General features: G+C 44.1%; 1 protein-coding gene across 9 annotated transcripts in view; it reads left to right on the top strand.

The window, feature by feature from the left end:
* Positions 1 to 19,651, top strand: part of LOC135419486 (calcium-activated potassium channel subunit beta-2) — a 145,344-nt gene that overhangs the window by 109,218 nt on the left and 16,475 nt on the right. For 7 of the 9 annotated variants that reach the window (XM_064665884.1, XM_064665883.1, XM_064665886.1 and 4 more), the window contains exon 2: positions 19,222 to 19,332. The exons of the other annotated variants lie outside the window; for them this stretch is intronic. In XM_064665884.1, the coding sequence (XP_064521954.1) occupies positions 19,222 to 19,332 (111 nt within the window). The remainder of the gene's footprint in view (positions 1 to 19,221; positions 19,333 to 19,651) is intronic. 9 annotated transcript variants of the gene reach the window in all.

Here is a 19,651-nt window from a genome sequence, read left to right on the forward strand (position 1 = left end):
AATGGGCTCACAAAGTGTATCTTTATGTTGGACAGAAAAGGCTCAGGTATGAACAAGGCTTCCCCAGAAGTTAGTGCTGAGCCTTGACCTGGAAGAGCTCGGGGTCAAGAATATGTTTCGATTTAGGGTTCCTCATAGTCCATGAGGCTCTTCTTGCTTTGGTTCCACCAGTAAAAATGGGACAACCTGCCCAAGGAACAAAAATCCTGTTTAGCATGCAGAGCACTCATATGAGAAGTGGACAAGAGCTGTTTAGCCCTGCCAGATAACAGCATGTAGTAGTTCAAGGCAGAAAGGGAGAATGAATTCCCAAAGCAGCTGAAGGCAAAGAGGGGAAAAGGGCTTAAGAAAGAAAACCCCTTGTAGAAAAGAATATATTATTAACTGAAAAAGTAATTTAACAGAATAGTAATGTTCTCATACCACTGAGCCAATCTAATACCAACTCTGCAAATTTAATAAGATCTCTGCAAAGGCAGAGAAGTTCAATCTGAAGTGCACTCTTTTGAGGCTGAGGCCAATGTCCATTAAATACAATAGAAATACTTCATCAGCTTCAACACAAGCCAGATCAGGCATACATTGGATTTGGATTATCAGTGGCTGTTATTGTCTCTACAGAATATTCCACTCGAACTCACCATGACGATTGAAGTAACATCTAATTTCCACAACAATACAAGCATATTCTCAATATAGAATCATAGCATCATTTAGATTGGAAAAGACTTTTAAGATCATCAAGTCCAAACATTAACCCAGCACTGCCAAGTCCACCACTAAACCATGTCCCTGCATGACACACCTACATGTATCTTGATCTACATGGTCTTTTAAATCTCTCCAAGGATGATGACTCAACCACTTCCCTGGGCAGCCTATTCCAGGGCTTGAAAACCCTTTTGTTGCAGAGGTTTTTTCCAATATCCATTCTAAACCTCCCCTAGGACAGCTCGAAGCCATTTCCTCTTGTTCTCTTGTTTGTTACTTGGGATAGAATACCAACCCTTGCCTGGCCACAACCTCCTTTCAGGTAGTTGTAGAGAGCAATAACTTCACCCCTGAGCCTCCTTTTCTCCAGGCTAAACAACCCCTAGTTCCCTCAGCTGCTCCTCAACAGACTTGAGTTCCAGACCTTTCCCCAGTTCTGTTGGTTTTCTCTGGACACACAAAGTGAGGGGCCCAAAACTAAACACAGAATTTGAGCTGTGGCTTCACCAGTGCTGAATACAGGGGAAGAATCCCTTCCCTAGTCATGCTGGCCACACTATTGCTGATCCAAGCTGGGATACCACTGGCCTTCTTGGCCACCTGGGCACACTCTGGCTCATCTTCAGCCAGTTGTCAAACAGCACCCTCAGTCCTTTCCTCCTGGGTAGCTTTCCATGCTATAATCCACGTGGAATTCAGCAGGCTGCAATGTACATGGAAAAGTCTGGCCATGCAGTGGTATTTCATACAACACAACTGCTGTGCACCCAGCTATCTTGGTTTATCACTTTTTACAGGTCTCAGCAATGTCTCCCAGTTGAGTGTTCCATTAACTTTTTCACCTACTATTTCTTAAAAAAGCCCAGAAGTAATCTTAATCCCCCTTATCTGGCTATACTATTATCTTGCTGCATTCCTGGTGCCTTCACACAAAGATTTTGTGGAGCTATGTTTTTTCACTTAGCCCAAAATCGGCTTGGAGGAAGACAGGGCGAAGAGGTCTCTGCTTGAACAGGCTAGAAATAGAAATTAGTCTTAGTTTGTGCCTGGTTTTATTTCAGATCAGATTAGAGCTGGGTTTGTTTTACTGCAGTTTAAGAGAAGGGAACATTTCATATGTGAGATGGGAGATTGATTCCTATTAGATCCCCCCTTCAGATTAGTCCCTTGGAGGAGTCTAAGTTGATCCACATGCTCTGGCCTGCTGGGACCAGCAATACCAGCAATAAACCCAACCCTGTCAACTCTGGAAAGAATGTCATTGTGACATCAGTAGTGTTCTTTCCCCTGAGGAACTGAGGGTGTTTGTAGAGAGAAAAGGAGGTGTAAGATTGGCAACTGTTTAAATACAAATGACCAGGAAGAAAAGGTACAAAATCCACCTCCTTTAGCATGGGATTAAGTGGATCATGCATTTATAATAGTTTGCTGTATTACTAAATTCAGTACAGCAGCTTTCAAGTTTGAAGCAAGTTTCTTTAGTCTATTCCTTCAGAAAGTGCAGTCCAAAAGCTATTGATCTATTTGTACAGATAAACATCCCACAGAGTTATCAGAATCAATGCACACACTCAGGCAAAGATTCAATACAAATAATAATAAATAAGTACAGACACAGGAAATAGAAATGTACAATTTAAAACTGATTGAGATGCCGACCCAAATAGCTGTTTGTGTGCATTTCTGCAAAGGCAATTCCAAGAAAGGGAAAGAGGGTGCAAAAAGTAAGTGGCAATTTCAGAGGTGGCAGACAAGAGATGAGACAAGCAACATCCAGATCAAAGGAGATGGGCAAGGGATGGGTAGTGGTGGAAGCACCACTCGATTTTATTAATTTTTTTTATATGTATATGAATTTTAAAAGTCTTTGTACAAAGCAAGGTCTGAGAACTGTTATTGAGATCTACCCAGAGGAGAGTAAAGGAGTAGCAACGGGTACCTGTATACATGTTTTCCATAGCTGGACAGCCTAATTTTGCACCCATGGGGTTTTTTTGAGGTCAAGAGAAGTTTTGGCATGAAATCTTTTTGTGTTTTGCTGAGCCATTTTCACCTGCTTTGGTTGTCTCTGAAGCTGCCATGAGATGAGATGAGATGGGATGGGGTGAGCCTGGGCCAGCCACCAGTCTTTCAAAGTACATATGGCAGAGGTGCCCTGATGGGCACTGAACCCAGGAAGTAAGAGCTGAGAGAACAGATCCAGGTGGTTATGAGAAAGAACAGAGTGGGAAGAGGCAGAAAACACTAGACAAATGGGAAAGGAGAAGCAGATTGGGAGTGACCTTGGATTGTAAAGCATGCTATTTAAAAGAAACAGAGAAACATAAATAAATTGTGGAGATTCTTGGCAAAAGACTCAGTGAAGGTGATAATGGGAGATGGCTTGGAACAGAGGTTAGACCAAGTCTTAAACCTGCCAACCACAGGATACCAGGAGGGTCCATGAGGCTGGTCACAGTCCTCCTCACAGCTTCATGCAGGTCCACCCATACCTGCTGTTCCTCACACCCCTCCCCAAGCACCCATCAGGAGGTGCTCAGCACCGAATGGACTGGACCTGGGCTTTCACCTGGCACCACTGCTCCTCAAATACTTTCCAGGTGGGAGAAGCAGAGAGCTGGTCACAGGCTGATGTAATTCAGCTCCACAGAATCCGCACCAGACATGAGGATGAGGCTAGAGGACTGCTGAACACAATGCTGAGGGTGGGGAATGTCACTGAATTTCATACAGGGTCCAAAGGACACTTAGGGGAGGAAAGAGAGAGAGAGGCTAAAGGTTTAAAAGGCATTTTGATAAAAAAAGCAAGATACTGTCAAGAAGGCAATCAGAAGCCAAAACTTGGCCAGATCTGCTCTTATTTAACCTTCAGCATGGGATCAGATCTCAATCTTTCTATTCTTGGTAACAGCTGATGAACGCAGTGTAACAAGGTATTAATAAACATCTGCCCAGCCCTTATATTAATATGGAGAAGAATTAATGGAGGTCTTAGCACGTTCATATTTTCTAATTATGGCAGATGACTTTATTTATAGAAATAATAGAGAGAATGGAAATTGTCACTGACACCATGTCAATATACGTAATGAAATCCAATCATTTAATTGCATTACATTTGGCTAAGGAGTCACATCAATAAAGGGCCCTCCTTGGAGCAGTTCAGTGGTCGGTACATACTTCGTGTTAGGAAGCTATTAAGATTAATGTTTTTTCAATGAATCACGGGGAAAATAAGTCATCTCTGACACACCTATTCCTGTGCCTGAGACATCGAGAGGGACAGGGCTGGGGGCAGAGCTTTCCACCCGGAGAGATGAAGGCCACAGCCCTTTGTGTAGCTGTCTGATCTTCATGCTCTTTTCTGGACACCCCTTGCTTCCAGTCCCCAAAGCATCCAAAATAATGAGATATTGTCCAGACTGAAGCCCGTGCTGTAGTTCAGCTGTCGCTGGCCATGCCTAAGCCAGCTCATGCATCAGCTCTGCTTCATGCAGTGCCCTCCTCTCCACCACGATAAAGCATCATCAGTGCTTCTGTGGGAATGATAACATACTATACCACTGAGATAAATAAAGCACAGTGTTAAATCTTGATATGTTTACACCTCCTAAGAGAGGGGGAAGAGGCCTATAAAATTCCCACTAAAGGAGACATGGCTGTTCAGATTGTTTGCAGCTTGATAGGTAAACCCTGTGGCCAGTTTTTATTGAGAGTTGCTGGCGTTGGTCTTAGAGGGCTGTTGGGGTTTAAAAAGGTTTTGAACGACTACTGTGGCTGTTTCTCAAGGTTTTGAAGTACATTTCATAAATGTTAGTTCAGACAGGCAGCTGGGAAAGTTTGGATCTCTCCTCCCAGAAGCAGGGAAAAGTAAAACAAAGCTACTATTATGGTGGCAGATGGTCTGGTACACACAGAGCACTGCTAGTAATTTTGCTCCTTGAACATTGAAGAAGGAGATCTGGAGTGATGCTGAAAAACCAAGAAGGTCCTCTAGTTCTCTCTTGTTCTTCCAAAATGTGTTTCCTAATCCATTCTGGTCTTCCAAAGCTATCAGTCTGAATTAATGAAAACAGAGCAAGGGAATGGTACTGTTTCTATTAATTATAGAGGCAGGTTTGTGCAATAAACAGAATTCATATCCCTACAGTGCTGCTTAAGTACCTATAATTCAGCTGCTCTGTTCACAACTGCAGCGTCTTATTCACGTAGTTTTACAAATTAGCAAACCTGGAATCAGCGGCTGAGTACAGTGTGATGACATTTAGTTTAACTATGGGGGATCTGATCTGCTGAAATCCACGGGTGGTCTTCCAGTGCTGCTTTTCACTGTGATTGAGTTACAGCTCTCAAATTAGATGCTCCTAGATCAGCTCCATGTTTTCCATAGAAGTGAAAACACAGAGCCTTAGGAAATAGTGTCAGTTATGTACGGTAGCTGCTGGTACTCTTCCAAGTACTGCCAAACTAACATTTGGGGCAATGCTTTTTCAGAGACAGGTAGAAAGGGAGGCCAGAGCACTCCTGGAGTGAGGGAAGTGAGAGCTTTTGAGGGGGTGACAGACAAAACCCAGAATTCCAGGGGGAATAAAGGAAACCTGGAAAGATGCAGAGCGATAATCATTCTTGTTCCACTCCAGCTTTCCCCTTTCCAGAATAACTAAACTTTGCTTTCCTCTGCACCTGAGTGAGAGGAAGCAAATTGCTGATTTCCAGTTGCCAAATGCATTTGATAGTAGAGCTCCTGCTGCGAGCCCAGAACTTTGCACCAACAAACTGGTCTGACTGGGGAGAGCTCTGGTAAATGAAATACTCCAGTAACAACATTTTCCAAAACCTGTAAGGTACCAATAGCAGATCACTTTGAGTCACAATGTGTTCTGATAGCAAATGACTGCACCAGAATAAAGAAAAAAAGAAAAGGTACTTCTCTGGGCTGTAGAGCGAAAGGTTGATTTTTTTTTAATCAGCTGCTCACAGTGCTGCTGGTGTTACATTTTAAGCATCTGATTCAGGCATTTGAGTGGAAAGGCGATAAAATCCTTGACTTTGATTGAATTTCCATTGTGGCAAAAGGGAAAAATAAATACAAACAGCATAAAGAAATAAAAAAAGTTACTGTTGGACAAAACTTTCCCCATCATTTTTTAAATCTATACAGATACTGAAAAAAATCTGGTTTTTTGGTTTGCTTGAAGGTCAAAATTCAGCTTTTAAGCATTCTTTCAGCAGGCATTATGTTTAAATACTGAACTGCCTGCCAGTTTAAGGAGCACATTTCTTCAATTACATCCAGCATTAGTGCAGCTGTGAGGATTTCCCAAGGGACCACTGCAAACTGAAGAAATGCCTTTGCTGTGGTGCTGACAGGTTCTGTGGCATTGCCCTGCCCTTTGCTTGCTTCTGCATTCGGCTGCTGGCCTCACTGATGTAAATAAGAAGAGAATCAAGTACCCAGGCTCTTCTGAAGTCCATATCAAAGAACATTTAAATGATAGACTTCATTGCTTGTACAGCAACTTTAAAAGAAGAATTTTTTAAAAGCAGTTCCAGTGTAAGGAAAATGAGTAAGTGGGGGTGAAAGTTAAATTTTACACCCTATACAATATAAATGCATCCCCTATTACAGAAGCCTCTGATAATATTTCCTGTAATTGAATTACTTCTATGAAATCAATAGGGGAGAAAAACCCTCTGAACACATTAGGAAGAGGACTACCAGCTTTTATTTATCTACTACATTGTTTTACAGAAGGAGGTACATGTTACAATAGGGATGGCTCAAGTCATGAGCAGGGAATTACCTTTTACCATCACAAGTTTTCCTACAGGTATGTTTGCTTAAAAGGAGCTAAATAAATGGAAGAATTTGAATACCAGCTTTTAGGAGCAAGATGGTATCCTGAGACTATCTATCTATGAGAAACATTTTTAGTTATACTTACCTTAGCAGCCTCCTCAGTCACAAGCTGTACTGTAAAGCACCTTTATAATAGAAATGGTCTTCTGGATTTCAAGGTCAACGTGAAAACACAGATTTTCTGCATTTTGATTCAAATGTAACTCACATGATTACTGGGGCTCAAGGATTTTTAGGAGAGATGGAGGCAGGAAGAGTTTTCATAAAAGCATTAAAATGGGTGAAAATTCCTGTGTAATTGTTAAACTGCACTAAAGAGCAGAGAATACAGACATAACACGCAAGATCTGATTTTCACTATCTATTGGCTTATTTCATTAATGGCACTACCAAATGCTTAGTAAAAACCTTTTGTTGTTTGGAAGAAGGTGGCTGGAAACTGGCCAAATGATGTACACCTTAGAGACAAAGACCAAGGAAGGTGAGATGGTGCAGGCTGTATCTGTGATAATTATTTGAACAAATCCCACCTGCCTGGCATTCAAGGGTAGAAGCAAGCTTTTGCTGTCTGGGCAGGTCTCATATGTATTTCCTGTGCACATTTTAGCAGCCGGAATTTGCTTTTAATCTCCCATATGACATTTGGTGTGTCAGGACAGTGAATTCTGTCTTGATCCTGATAGTTCCTGTCATTCAGCAACTGGTGGGTGGCAGCTGGACAGCATGAGCAGCACAGCCCAGAACAAAGCCAGCAGCATGTGGGGATGGTCAATCCCAGGGAGGTGCCACAGGGCCCTCCAGCTTCCAAGTGTCCCCAAGACAGACATGGGATATTCACCTGACTGTCACTCCTTGATGGTGAGGAGTTTTGAGCCCACAGCAGATGAACAACTTCCAACTTTGGGAAATCCTTCTTAACTGCATGTGCCAGTCCCCAACACACAAGTGAGGTTCCCTTGAGTGTGGGAAAGGGGACAGTGCACAGAGATGCTGGAGAAAAGTGGCAGCTTTTTCCCTGAAGGAAGTGTACAATACGTGGACCTCACACATCCACACATATGGACATGTGGCATGTCCTGGACACCCCTACCTTGTCAGGGTGTGGGATGTGGGTGGGAAGCGACCCACCCACATTAGGCTGCCCATGCACAGCCTTGCAGTTCCCCCCAGCAGCTGTGGGGATCAGGATGGTTCTGAAATAATGGGATTTGGAAAGGTTTTTGAGGCCTGAGTTCTGACTTCTCCTGGATCTGCCCTGGTCACCAAATCTGGACAGTTGTTCAGTGAGGTGGTCAGATGAACCCGCCTGCATAGGAGAAGCTGTTCAGTGCCAGACCTCTCACTCACTCTCACAGAAAGGAAATTCTCACTCAGTATTTTGCATTGGAACTTCAGTACTGAGATGGGTATCTTCCAGGAGCTAATACAAAATAACTTCCCACAAATGGCCCAGCAACCGAAAATCTATTCCTGCAGCCTGAAAATTTCAGTGTGTTGCCAGCTCACAGCTTTGCTGCCACCAGTTCCTTAAGGCATTTTTACCCAGCACTGTTGAAAAGGAAAACATTCACTGTGCCCTGGGGGAAATGAAGCATGGAAGTCCTGTTATCACTGACAGAAGTTTTGTTTCTACTTCCCCATCTGCTCTTCTGAATGTTAACCTACAGTAGTGGCACATAACTTAAATGATAAATAAGGATTCCAAATAGGAACCAACAAATAGTAGTCAGATAGGCTGGTGGTGTCTGCAAGAATGTGATGTGGACATTCATATTTCAAGAAAGAGAAATGAAACAAAAAAATAGTGTTGCATAACAATAAAGGGAAAATGCTAACACAGAATAGGACAAAGTAATGGTCAAAACTGGATTTATTTTTTTTAACTTTAATCCATATAGGATCCTTCACAGCTCCTCATTCCTATTCTTATTGTTACTTGTGTTTAGCAGCTGAATAAAATAGCAGTTAAGGCAAGAAATATGGGAAGAGAGTAATAATGTGATGCATAGTGTTAACTCACTGATTTTGGAAATATCCATTTATCTTGGTTAAATAAAAGCTTAGCCCAAGTAGTAAGCCAAGTAATCATGATTAGGGAGAGAAAAAGACATTCACCTCCTTGGAAACTCAATACTCTTCAACAGTAATAGCACTGCAGTGACATTGTTCGAAGCTGGACACTTGCAGTAATTAATATAGATTATTGCCATCTGAGGAATGGAAGTATCTGTGCTTGCTCCTACCATTGTTTTAATTTCAGACCAGTTTTGAGACCAAAAATACTTTGGGTTTTTGTTTCATGGGCACAGCCCCTTCACTGTTCAGGCCATCAGAGGATAGCAGAGATTTTGTTCTCTTTATTGGTTCAAAGCTGCACAGAGGGCATATGTACACTGTTCTCTCTTAGAGAGACTTTGCCTTTGTTCTTTCTCATTATCTTTTTTCCTGACTCTCAAGAAAAACTGGTTTTATGCTAAAAAGTATATTACAAGAACACATCTATTAAGAGATTCATGAACTCTCAAGCTATTGTTTTTCTAAGGAGGATGAATCTGCATCTGTATTGTCCAGTGTATCAGGCACTGAACTCATCTGCAAAGCAAGTACTTTAGTGCTCACGCTGATTTCTGACCTATTAGTCTGGTGCAGCACTGCATTAACCTGAGTGCATCAGCCTTGTCTCAGAGTCCATCAACTCTTCGACTCACCAGATTTCCCATCCACCTCACATCACTACTTCTGTGCATTTCATTACTGCCTTGCTGCAATATGCAGCTGTTCCTGCTCTTTGTGGTGTGGGCACATCACTACTATCTGTGTTGTGTTCCCTGTCTTTCTAATACTCTGCCATAATGTGACCCACTTAATTTCTAACTTTCTCCCAGCCTTGCTCATCAGACTGGGTTTGATCTGTGTCCTAACCATGAAGGACTCCATTAGAAAGGCTTCCTCCTTGCACTAGAAATGCACCTTCCCTGTAGGAATTAGGATTTTGCATTGTTTTTCTAATCAGCCAGTTGGCTTCTGTCCCTAATATGTGACTTGGACATCCTTACTCTCACTCCACAGCCTATTACAAAAAATACCTGGTCATATATCAGCAGGAGTCCCCGATGGTAAGCATTAGCTTGCTATACCATGTGTAGGGGTCATCAGAAAATATTGCTACCACACTATTCCCACCCAGGTGCTCTATTTTGCTGTGAATAGCAGAACTAGTCAATGGAGAGAAATCTCTTCCATTCAGTTAATATCTTAATATTGAGCTCATTGTTAAAACAACAGTTCCTCGCCACTAATCAGCAAAAAGCAATCAGGCAGGGCAAACAGGGGGCTCCAGAGGACACATGCATGAGTTCAATGGTCCACAGAGCTGTAGCCACGTTGCACATGACTTAGACTCAAGAGCCAATAGGCAGCTGCACCTGCAGAATTACATTTGAAAAAATGAGGACACTAAGAATATTTATTTTCTGTGAAAATTACGTGAAATGTATGCAGGAAAAAAATACGTCTGGAGCTTTTCTACAGCACTTGGGCACAAAATTTTGCTTTGTGAATTTGACACAGCAATTGATCATATTCAACTAAGAGGGCTACAGATGGTGAAGTCTGTGTTCTGAAAAGATGACAAACCACCGCAGAGTGCTTATGATGCAAAATTTACCCTTTTGTAATAAGACAAAGAGGAAAGATGCTCATGAGAACTAAACTGGGTGTATGCTTTTACCAGACAGTTGTTTATTTCCCAGCTCCATGACTCTGTATCAGTAGTATTGTGGTATTATATCTGTCTTTTCCTATCAAGCCCTTTCCTTAGTTTCAAAGGAGATGAGTAATTTCTACTCAGTGTCTGTCATAACCAGGTTTCTAAGCTGGCATGGCAGGACTATTCACAACCTATTTGTAGACATCCCTTTACATCCAGAGATCCTCCAGCAGGTCCCAGAGACCAGTGGTAATGGAATACAACTGCCAGCCAGCTAGAGACTCGAGCTCGTGCTCCTCTTGTTCCTCCAATCCAGCAGTCTCTGACATTTAGATCTCAACAATCTATTCCTTGCGTATGCCAGCAGATTTAATACAGCACTGTTCACTGACAGCCAGGGAAGCTAAATCGGCACAGTTAAATAACTTGCTTGAATTTACAGTTCACATTGGCAGCACTCATGGTCCTCTTCCCTGGTCACTGTTTTGGATCAGATCCGTAACGAACTGGCTTGCACAAACACTGTGCAAAAGCAGTTGCCTGCAATGGTGAAGTAGCTTTACACCAATACCCAAAGCAGAGAGCCAACCTCCTTACTGGGGGAGCAGCGTGGGCTGAAACACTTGTCTGAACCAGAGGTGAAGCCAGGGAAGAGCTTTTTGCAAATCATGTCCTTGCTCAGTGTCTCTGTGTCACAACTATACCTTTGCAGTATTAACATGGCCATGGTCATGGTCTTTAGTAAGATGTGACATGTGAAACCTCAGCAGTGGTCTCATATTGGTGCCAACTGCCCACCCGTTAGGAGCGCACGTGTCCGGCCAGCTGTGCTCTGCTAGACCCTCATAAAAATTAACAAGAACTCTAAATGCAGGCTGCTGTATTTTGCCACAGAAAATAAAGTCAAACAACAGCTAAAACTGGGGAGGGGGGGAAATGGGAGCAGAGAAGGCAGACCAAAAGCAACATAAGGGTTGTATTTATTTTCTAATCCCATCTCTTTCAGTGTCTGTGATGAGCGCTGTAACTAAAGGAATCTAACTGAATTAGAATTTCAATATGTCCTGAGCAGATTGGAGCTGTTTCCATTCATGAGCAGCACGTCGCAGCTGTAATTGCCTGCTCTCTTATCCACATAGCTCTTTACAGCTAATCCAAATGCAGACTCAAAAATAAATAGTGCCAGAGCATTCACTTCCCGCTGGGCAGTAGTTTTAGCTCGCCTCTGCCTTTGCTTTGTTCCGGATGGTGCTCTCGATGGCAGAGGGACTGACTCAAAGGAGATAAAAGATGATTGACCTGCTCAAGAAAAGCCACTCCTGCTGTATCTGCCCTGCCTGTTTTGTGCTTTTCCTCTGGGTGCTGCTTTGTCTCTGTTTATTTTTCTCTGCCCTCACCTCTCTCCCAAGCCACATCGCTCCTGCAATCTACTTCTCCTTCGTGGCTTCCCTAAAAGCTGCTGGTGTCCTCCGTGTCCCCAGAAGCACATCACCCTTCCTATCTGTGTGCTCCTACCCACAAACACATCACCAGGATTTTAACAGTGAAATTAAGCTCCCTCTTCAGGGATACTTAAAAGCCGCGCACTTCTCAGATTAGGCCTTCTCTGGAGGGGTGTAAAGCTGAGGCACAGTTGCACAAAGCTGGACAAGGTGTCCCCATGGATGGGACTTGGCACAACCACAAAGCAAGGCTCTGCCTTTGCTCTCTGGCATGGGAATCTGTACGTGTGTTGGCTCTCATCCCTCCTCACTGGGTGGAAGGTGGTTGTCCACCATTTTTCAGACTGTTTTTTCCACTACAACCACCCCAGACTTCCTGGAAGCCTTTGACCAAGTCTCAGTAGCCTCTGTGCCTCTGTCCATCACTTGTAAAACAGCAGTGCCAACACCCTCTTGCTTCACAGTTTGTGGTGTAAATCCCAGGTCCCTGAGATGACAATGGTGCAGGGGCATAGAAGTTGAGTAAGAAGCCACTTCAGCTTAGTCAGAGGTGCCCAAATCCCACCATGGAATCAATTGTTCTTAAAAACAATATTTTTAGTGTCCAAAAGAGCCTTGTCTAAGACTTAATCAAGTAGATACCCACAAAATCTCAGCTGGAGAGAAGGTCATTCCCTCTTGATGACCATCAAAGAGACTGATCTCAGCATGGAGCTCGAGCTAGAAACACCTCCCTGGGAGCAGAGAAGCAATGCCTCCACCTCATCTCCTTTCTCTCACTCCCTCTCCATTTCCTACTGGTTTGTCATGGCATGACCACAAGCCACAGAGCATCTTCACTGTCACTCACATGCTCTTAGCCAGCCAGCCTGGTCCAGGGCCATATAGCTCTTCTGGTGCAGTGCAGTACCCAAGGTGATATATCCCTCTGCAACGGCAGAGAATTGCACTAAGATTTAAAGGAGAGCATCAAGTGAGGTACTGCAGCACTTTCACTGCCTTCATTCTTACCCCCAGGATCCTTCTCCATCAATGTAATACTACCTGGTCTTTGGCAGGGCAGATCTCCCTACAAAACTCTCTTGGCTCAATTGGATAGGAGTTGCAAGGGACTGACCCAGCACTTGCCACTGCTGCACCCCCTCCCAGAGCCAGCCCATTTTATGCCACTTTGTGCCCTTCTCCAAAGCCAGAGAGCAGCTGAGATGATGAATAAAGTGCTTGTCCAATGTGTCACTTGCTACGTTAATTCCAATTCAGCACAGAAAGCTAAAAATGTTTGCAGAATCCTGACAGGCAAAGGGGACAATTATCCTCAGCTGCTCCTCACAAATGTTGATCCCCGTGACTGCAACATGCCAAGGGAGGCATTGCCTCGTGCTTGGATTGCAAACTCACCAGCACCAAAACACAAGGATGGTAATAAGGGCTGACTCTTCATTGCATGCTCTGCTATGAGATGAGCTGGAAGTGTCCTCTGCCAAGTACAGCGATGGGACCAGCACATCCCTTGTACAGATGAGGAAGCTGAGGCTGTAGTGTCAGACTGCTCCAAGGCAATCAGAAGGTCACCAAAGAAGTTGTGACTCTCTTGCAATGACAGACAGTAGCTCCCTCCTTGTAGCTGACCTGGAGACACAGGAATTTCTTTTATAAGTTGCTGTTTCAATCAACTAAATCAGAATAATTAAGACTATGACAGTGTGGCCAAGGTGAGTGAAATGAGTTGTCACTGGGACAGTAACACATAGGAAGAGGCACTGGAGGAAAAGAAAAAAAAATAAAAGAAAGTTGGAAAAGGAAGTTAAAGTTAAAAATATCAGGAAGAATAAAGACTATAAAGTCTACAGCCATACTGGGTGGGCTGTTTAGACTCGTACTAGGAAGGTAGCTCTTGGGGAAGCCTAGGGATGAAAGGCATCACTAAATGGGAAGGTTTGAAAGCTTTTTCAAAATGCAGAAAGTCAGCACTGGAACGAAAAACATCATGAAATGGAAACCTGGAAGCTTCAGAGGTTACATTGGAATACTTAATTTTGAAGTGTGAACATAATGCATATTGTCATGTAGCAGAGATACAGATAGATACCTCAGCCTTTCTGGATATCTCTCCTACTCCTCTATATACTGGGGAGAGGGAATTAACAATTGTGAAGGATGACTTCACGTTAAAAGAAATTTTGCCCTTGAAAACAAACCCAAATGCCACTGTGTTCCACACACAGCTTTCGTTTTCACTGGCAGCCCCATGGTCTACCTTTGGACATAAAATGTCCCAGACATGCTTGTGACATGGGAGCCCAGCAAGACCACCCTGTGTCCAGGATGTCTCCCTCATTCAACTAAAAATCCAGATGGAGAGCTTAGCTCTCATCTCTGAGCTCTAGGGAGGCTTAGGAGAAGGGTCAGAAATAGAGGTGAATCATTAATGAAGCATCATTAGCCATCAGTCCTCCTAAACTCTTGTCAGTACATTAACACCAGCTGCCCATTGTCCACTTTCCCCTTGCCATAATGAGGAACCCCAAATTCAAGGTCATCTGCCAGTGGAATTAGTCAGTTAGTGCAGCTGGAGCTCCTGAGATGCTGCAACAAGGGCAGTAATTTATGTCCCTCTGTCCTGCACCAGGCCTATTATCCTGGGAAGCAGCAGAGTCCAGTCACGAGGCAGAAATACACCATTTGATATTGCTGTTGCTGCTACACAATTTAGAGCTGCTGCTGCCAGAGCCTTAAACGTTCCCTAAGTGGTGACTGTCTTCTGCTAATGCAGATGCATTTCTTTTGTGAGTCAGCTTACTGCTGTTCTTGTTGGTCTATGCTTGCTGTCCTTCCATTTTGGATGCAGACAAGGCTCCTGGGTCCAGCTCTTTCATTATTTCAATACCAGAACTGGAAAACTCCCCTGGATCATCTCCTGAATCAGACAGGAGCGTCTTCATACAGTAGTTATCTCCACCACTCTGCCTGGGAGATTGTACCATGCTCTAAGGCACCTAAATGCCGGATTACTCCCCAGTCAGGCTACACTTTACATCAAAAATTCAACAGGCCACTTTATTTACTCTCTTATCCTTCATCACACAATACTTCTCTCTGTTTTCTGGCTCATCAAAGCCATAGGAGAACATGCTATCATCAGACATAGGCATACATAAGACCTATTGGGACATAAAATCTAATTGTCCATACTCAGTGAATTCACCTCAAAGTGAACCACTGTCTCCTTGCAGGTTGCCTTTGACGCTTGGTTTCTCTCTCTTCCTTATCCCATGGGTGATGGTGGGTGGGACCATCCCAAAAAAAAGGTCTATCCAGTCATGAGAGAGATCAAATATCTCCCCTTCCTCAACAACAGCTGCTCTCTCTGTCCATGAACAGGCACAGGCAGCTGTGTGGTGACACTGGGAAGGGTTAATATGTGGACTAGTAGGAAAACTTTGGGGTTCACCCTTGGGGTTCAAATGAATCCTGTGTCTGGGAAGCATCCAGCGTCCAGAGCACTTGTCAGCACAGACAGTGCTGGATGTGGGTGTATTCAGACAAAGCTGAGGTGGTCAGTGATTATATCTTTAAGTGAATGCTTTAGTTGCCTTTTGATGACTCAGGGTGTCTTTTATGAGGTAAAATTAATGCAAGTGCTTCTCTTTTTACAGTGGCCACACTGCCCAGGAAATGAAATGCCATAAGGGGAGCAAAGCTCATTAGTTTGGTGTTGTAAATGGTTCTCCAAGGTCTCAGAAACCCTATGATTAACATAAACATAGACAGAGGCAATTACCAACAAACATATATATAAAACCCAGCTTTCCATCTAGAAACATGGTCTGCAGTATCCCTCTTTGTCTGTTCATAGATGTGGGGACCCAGAGGTAAGGGACTTTTCATACCAATTGTGACATAACCTAAAACCTGAGGAAGCCAGCTCAGGGTGAAAGTGAGGACTACAGAGCACATAACAGAGTTCCTGAGGTACCAGCTAAGGGATCTTGCGATTCATCCTCAGAATTATATCCTTTTTTGGAGAAAATTGAAGCAAATCCTGTCCTGGCATGTTTTCTTCACACTGAAATCCTCTCTCAGGCAGTTGCTGTCAGGTGGACTTCTTAGGACAGGGCAGAGCAGTTCTAATCTTATAAGAACTATCTCAAGTCTGCATCTTGCTATAGCTGGAAAAGTGTAAATCTTGTCAGGTTTTCTAGCGAGTTCCAAGAGATCCACCAGAAGGTAATGTTCAAGAGGAGGATGAGAACAGGGGAGGATGGGAGGAGTGGGTCAGCCACAGGCAGGCTGTGTAGGCGTAGCAGGCCCACGTATTTGTAGGAGATTGTGCGCTTTTTACCATGTGTTTCTCTCTTTAACCTTGTGTATTTATTCAGAATAGCCCCAAACATGAAGAATGAGGTGTGTTTTGTAAAAACCAAAGCTTGGTTCTCCTGTCTCTGTGGCAACCATGTCAAGAGACAACTATGTTGTTGCCACAAGGGCAAATAGTGAAGGAGACAGGGATGTTTGGGCAAGGTCAGGCAGAAAGCCCAGAGTTCCAGCTCTAACAAAAGTCATACCAAGTACAGGAGTTTACAAATAACCTGCCCTATAGGAATATCCCCCACAGACTCCTGGTAGTCAAAAAGCAGCTTGAAGCACCTCTTCTACTCTGTTTTTAACAGGTATTGTCATGACTTTAAATGCTCCGTCTGTTCAAGCAATAGCACAACACACTCTGACGTCCTACAGTAATGAGTTTCGCAGGCTGATTACTTGTTGCATGATAAAAATAAGTTGCCAGCAGCTGACTCAGAGAGGCAATGGGCAAAAAAAGAAAAAAAAAAAAGTAGTGCTACTTGTTTTCTCAGAAAAGAGAGAAGGGGCAGGGAAGGAAGAAGGTTTACAAACATGCCTTGGGACTAACCCAGGGGAGGAGAAAAGCATGGAAGTTTGTTAACTGACCTGGTGGGGCAGGACATGGTCATGTAGGTTGCAACTGTTTTAAGTTACATGTCCTCCAAAAGTCTTCCAAAGGAGGTCTTGGAGACTTTGTGTTATTACTGGTCCCCAAGAGGTTCTTACCTTACATCTAACCCCTGCCTAAAGGAACCATGGGCTTTAGTTGCTTACATCTGACCTCTGGAGTAGCTGCTATGATGTCATCAGTGTTACAATTTTACACAAAATTAGGTGTGCAATTGTGTGTTAAATAGTGGTAGTTAGCTTGGATTGCCCAACTAATGAAGCAGGCAGCATTAATGTTGTCACATATGGACTGCTCCAGGGCACTGGCAAGATGAGAGAGTCTGAAATCACTCCAACTTAGTGGGAACAGAGGCATCCCTTTTTCTCCTTTGGCATCCCCTCAGTGGGACAGATCCCTCTCACCCAGCTCTCACCCCAGCAGTGCCCCTGCAATGTGCTCTGGACATTACAAATCTGCCTCCCTGCCCAGGCAGTCTTGCCCAGGTGTCCCTGTAGGCTCAGACAGGTGGCAGAAGCTGCTGATCACCTCTAACATGTGCCCAAGTTTTGCTTAATTAAGAACAGACTCTCTAATAGCATTCATCATCATCTCCTGATGGCTCTGGGACCACTCAGACTGTGGCAGCACAGCCAGCCAGGCTTTTCTGTCATGCCATTCATGTGTGACATCCTAGAGGGTGCAGTGGCAAATATAGAATTTTATTTTCCAGCATTGAGGGACTCAGCCTGGGACAGACTCAGTCCAGCATCCAGTCTGGTCTCCAGGCCCTTGGGTAGTTGCTCTGAGCCCTCCTGCGTGGCTTGGTGCAGAAACACCAGCTGGGTGGTCACTGTGGTGCTGCCTTAGGTAATGTGGGTGCAAATCTTACCTACCAGAGTGAGGATTAGACCCAAGGTCTTACAACTGAATTTTCTGACCAATATGACTGTGAAAACATTTAGTTGGTGGCTACATTGGTTAGATCCTGGAAGATGCTACTTCACCTTCTAAACTATAGTTATTTCAGGGAGAAAGTGCTTCCTCTTGTTGTTTTTTCCCCAGTACTTAACTACAGTCATTGTAAGGAAAGAAGAGTCTTTTAGCTCTCAGGCTGCAGTGATGACCACAGTCAGGGAATGGTCTGGGAGAGATGCTCCTCCTTTCTCCGCCCTTCTTTTGGACCACCTTTTTGTCCAATTTGCTGTTCACAAATGCAGTACAGAAGCTTTGTCAAATATTGCCACCTCTTATTTTAAGCAAATCTCAGTCCCAAGACAGCATTTCTGAGCATGGCAGCAGGATCCCAGCAGGGAGGAGGTGACAGGGCCACCAGTTTGGCCCAGCCAGCGGCCCAGCTGGGGTGTGAGTTTGGCATGGGGCTGCACCAGGGATCCTGTGGTGGAGCTCTGGGTTAATTCCGGTTGGAGAGCCCAGTCCCTTGGCAACTGTCTGCCTGTCTGCATATGGATGGATTTTGGCTCTTGTCCATGTCAGTCTTCCCTGCAGCCACCTCTACAGTATTTAAGTATTCTCCTGGTTCACCACTATGCAAATATTGAAATTAGCCCTTTGCATGATTATGTAGATAGTGACATTACAGACTTCTTCAGATCATGTGCCTTCTCTGCTGACAGCATCAACCATCAGGTTTATTTTTCAGTGAGTTAAAGAATGGCCCCTAGTGTATAAAAAACTTCACCACTGAAGTATTTGGTATTTGGAATATTTCTTTTTTTTTTTTCCCTTAAGCTTTTATCTGAATACATTAAAACCACAAAATGCTTTGCTGTGAAATAATGCAAAATACAGCCCTCACAGAAAGGGTGCAGTTCTCAGAAACGGAGATTTTTAACTGAGCCTCACTAAAACCAGGAGGAGATTAGAAGGGGCTATGAGGGGAGCCACAGCCTCAATAGCAAGTCCAATACGGCCTGAGACCCTGAGAGAAGGCAGTAGGTGTCACATCCTGCATTTAAACATAGACACCCCTGGGCAGGGATCTAACTGGTCTGGCCAAATGGCCTTAGGATAGTAATTTCTCCATGGGAAAAGACATCTTTGTCACATCAGTTACATTTCCACAAAACGCTGTGTTTACATCTCATACTTGTGCCTCATTCAGACACCTTCCCTGAGAGCCTCATCTTACTGAGAGCTGCAGAACAACCAAAACCCTGTAATGAGTGTGTATGTTCTTAAACCATAGCCATTTTGTCTCCCAGAAATACTGCCATAAGAACACTAGATGCAGGTATTACCATTTCTTTACTGATGATTTCTTGCCCATAGTGCAAATCCTTTGCAGTGTGGAGCACAGCTAAGCCTGATTAGCCAGCCTCACCTTTTACCAGTGGGGCTAATGGGGTTTATTCTCCATTCTCACTCGCTGATCTCTCATCCCCATTAGTTTACATCTCACCTTGAGTTAAAAAACAGTTTGTCTTCAGAGCACACTGGGCATGGCCACAGGGGACTTGGCACGCTGGATGTTATGTGGTCTGCCACGTTGGATGGGCAGTGACAAAAATTATCCCTCTTCCCCCAGGTCCTTCCATCGTCCCACTGCAGCGAGCAGAGCCAACACTGGGCAACCCTCTAAAATGTTTATTTGGACCAGTGGCCGAAGCTCTACATCTTACAGACATGATGAGAAAAGGTAAACGGCACCTGTGCTGATTGTCTCTTATGGGTTTGAATCTTCAGGAGTGTGGCCTGTGGCTCCTCCCCGGTGGTGGCACTGGAGAAGGAGGAGGGATGCAAAGGGTGTCCATCCTGTGCCTCACAACCCTGGCTGCTGCTCCACTGAGCACAGGATCAGCCAGTGAGTGCCAGGATTAATATGCCATGCCAGAATAGAGCAGAGGGGCAATGCCATAGCCATGGCCAAAGTCTTCCTTATTCTCACACATCAGCAGCACACTGTGACCATCTCTGAGGGCAGCACACACACATTTAAAAGCTCACTAATCCCCATT

Source organism: Pseudopipra pipra, chromosome 10 (assembly GCF_036250125.1).
Source record: "Pseudopipra pipra isolate bDixPip1 chromosome 10, bDixPip1.hap1, whole genome shotgun sequence".
Taxonomy (NCBI): Eukaryota; Metazoa; Chordata; class Aves; order Passeriformes; family Pipridae; genus Pseudopipra; species Pseudopipra pipra.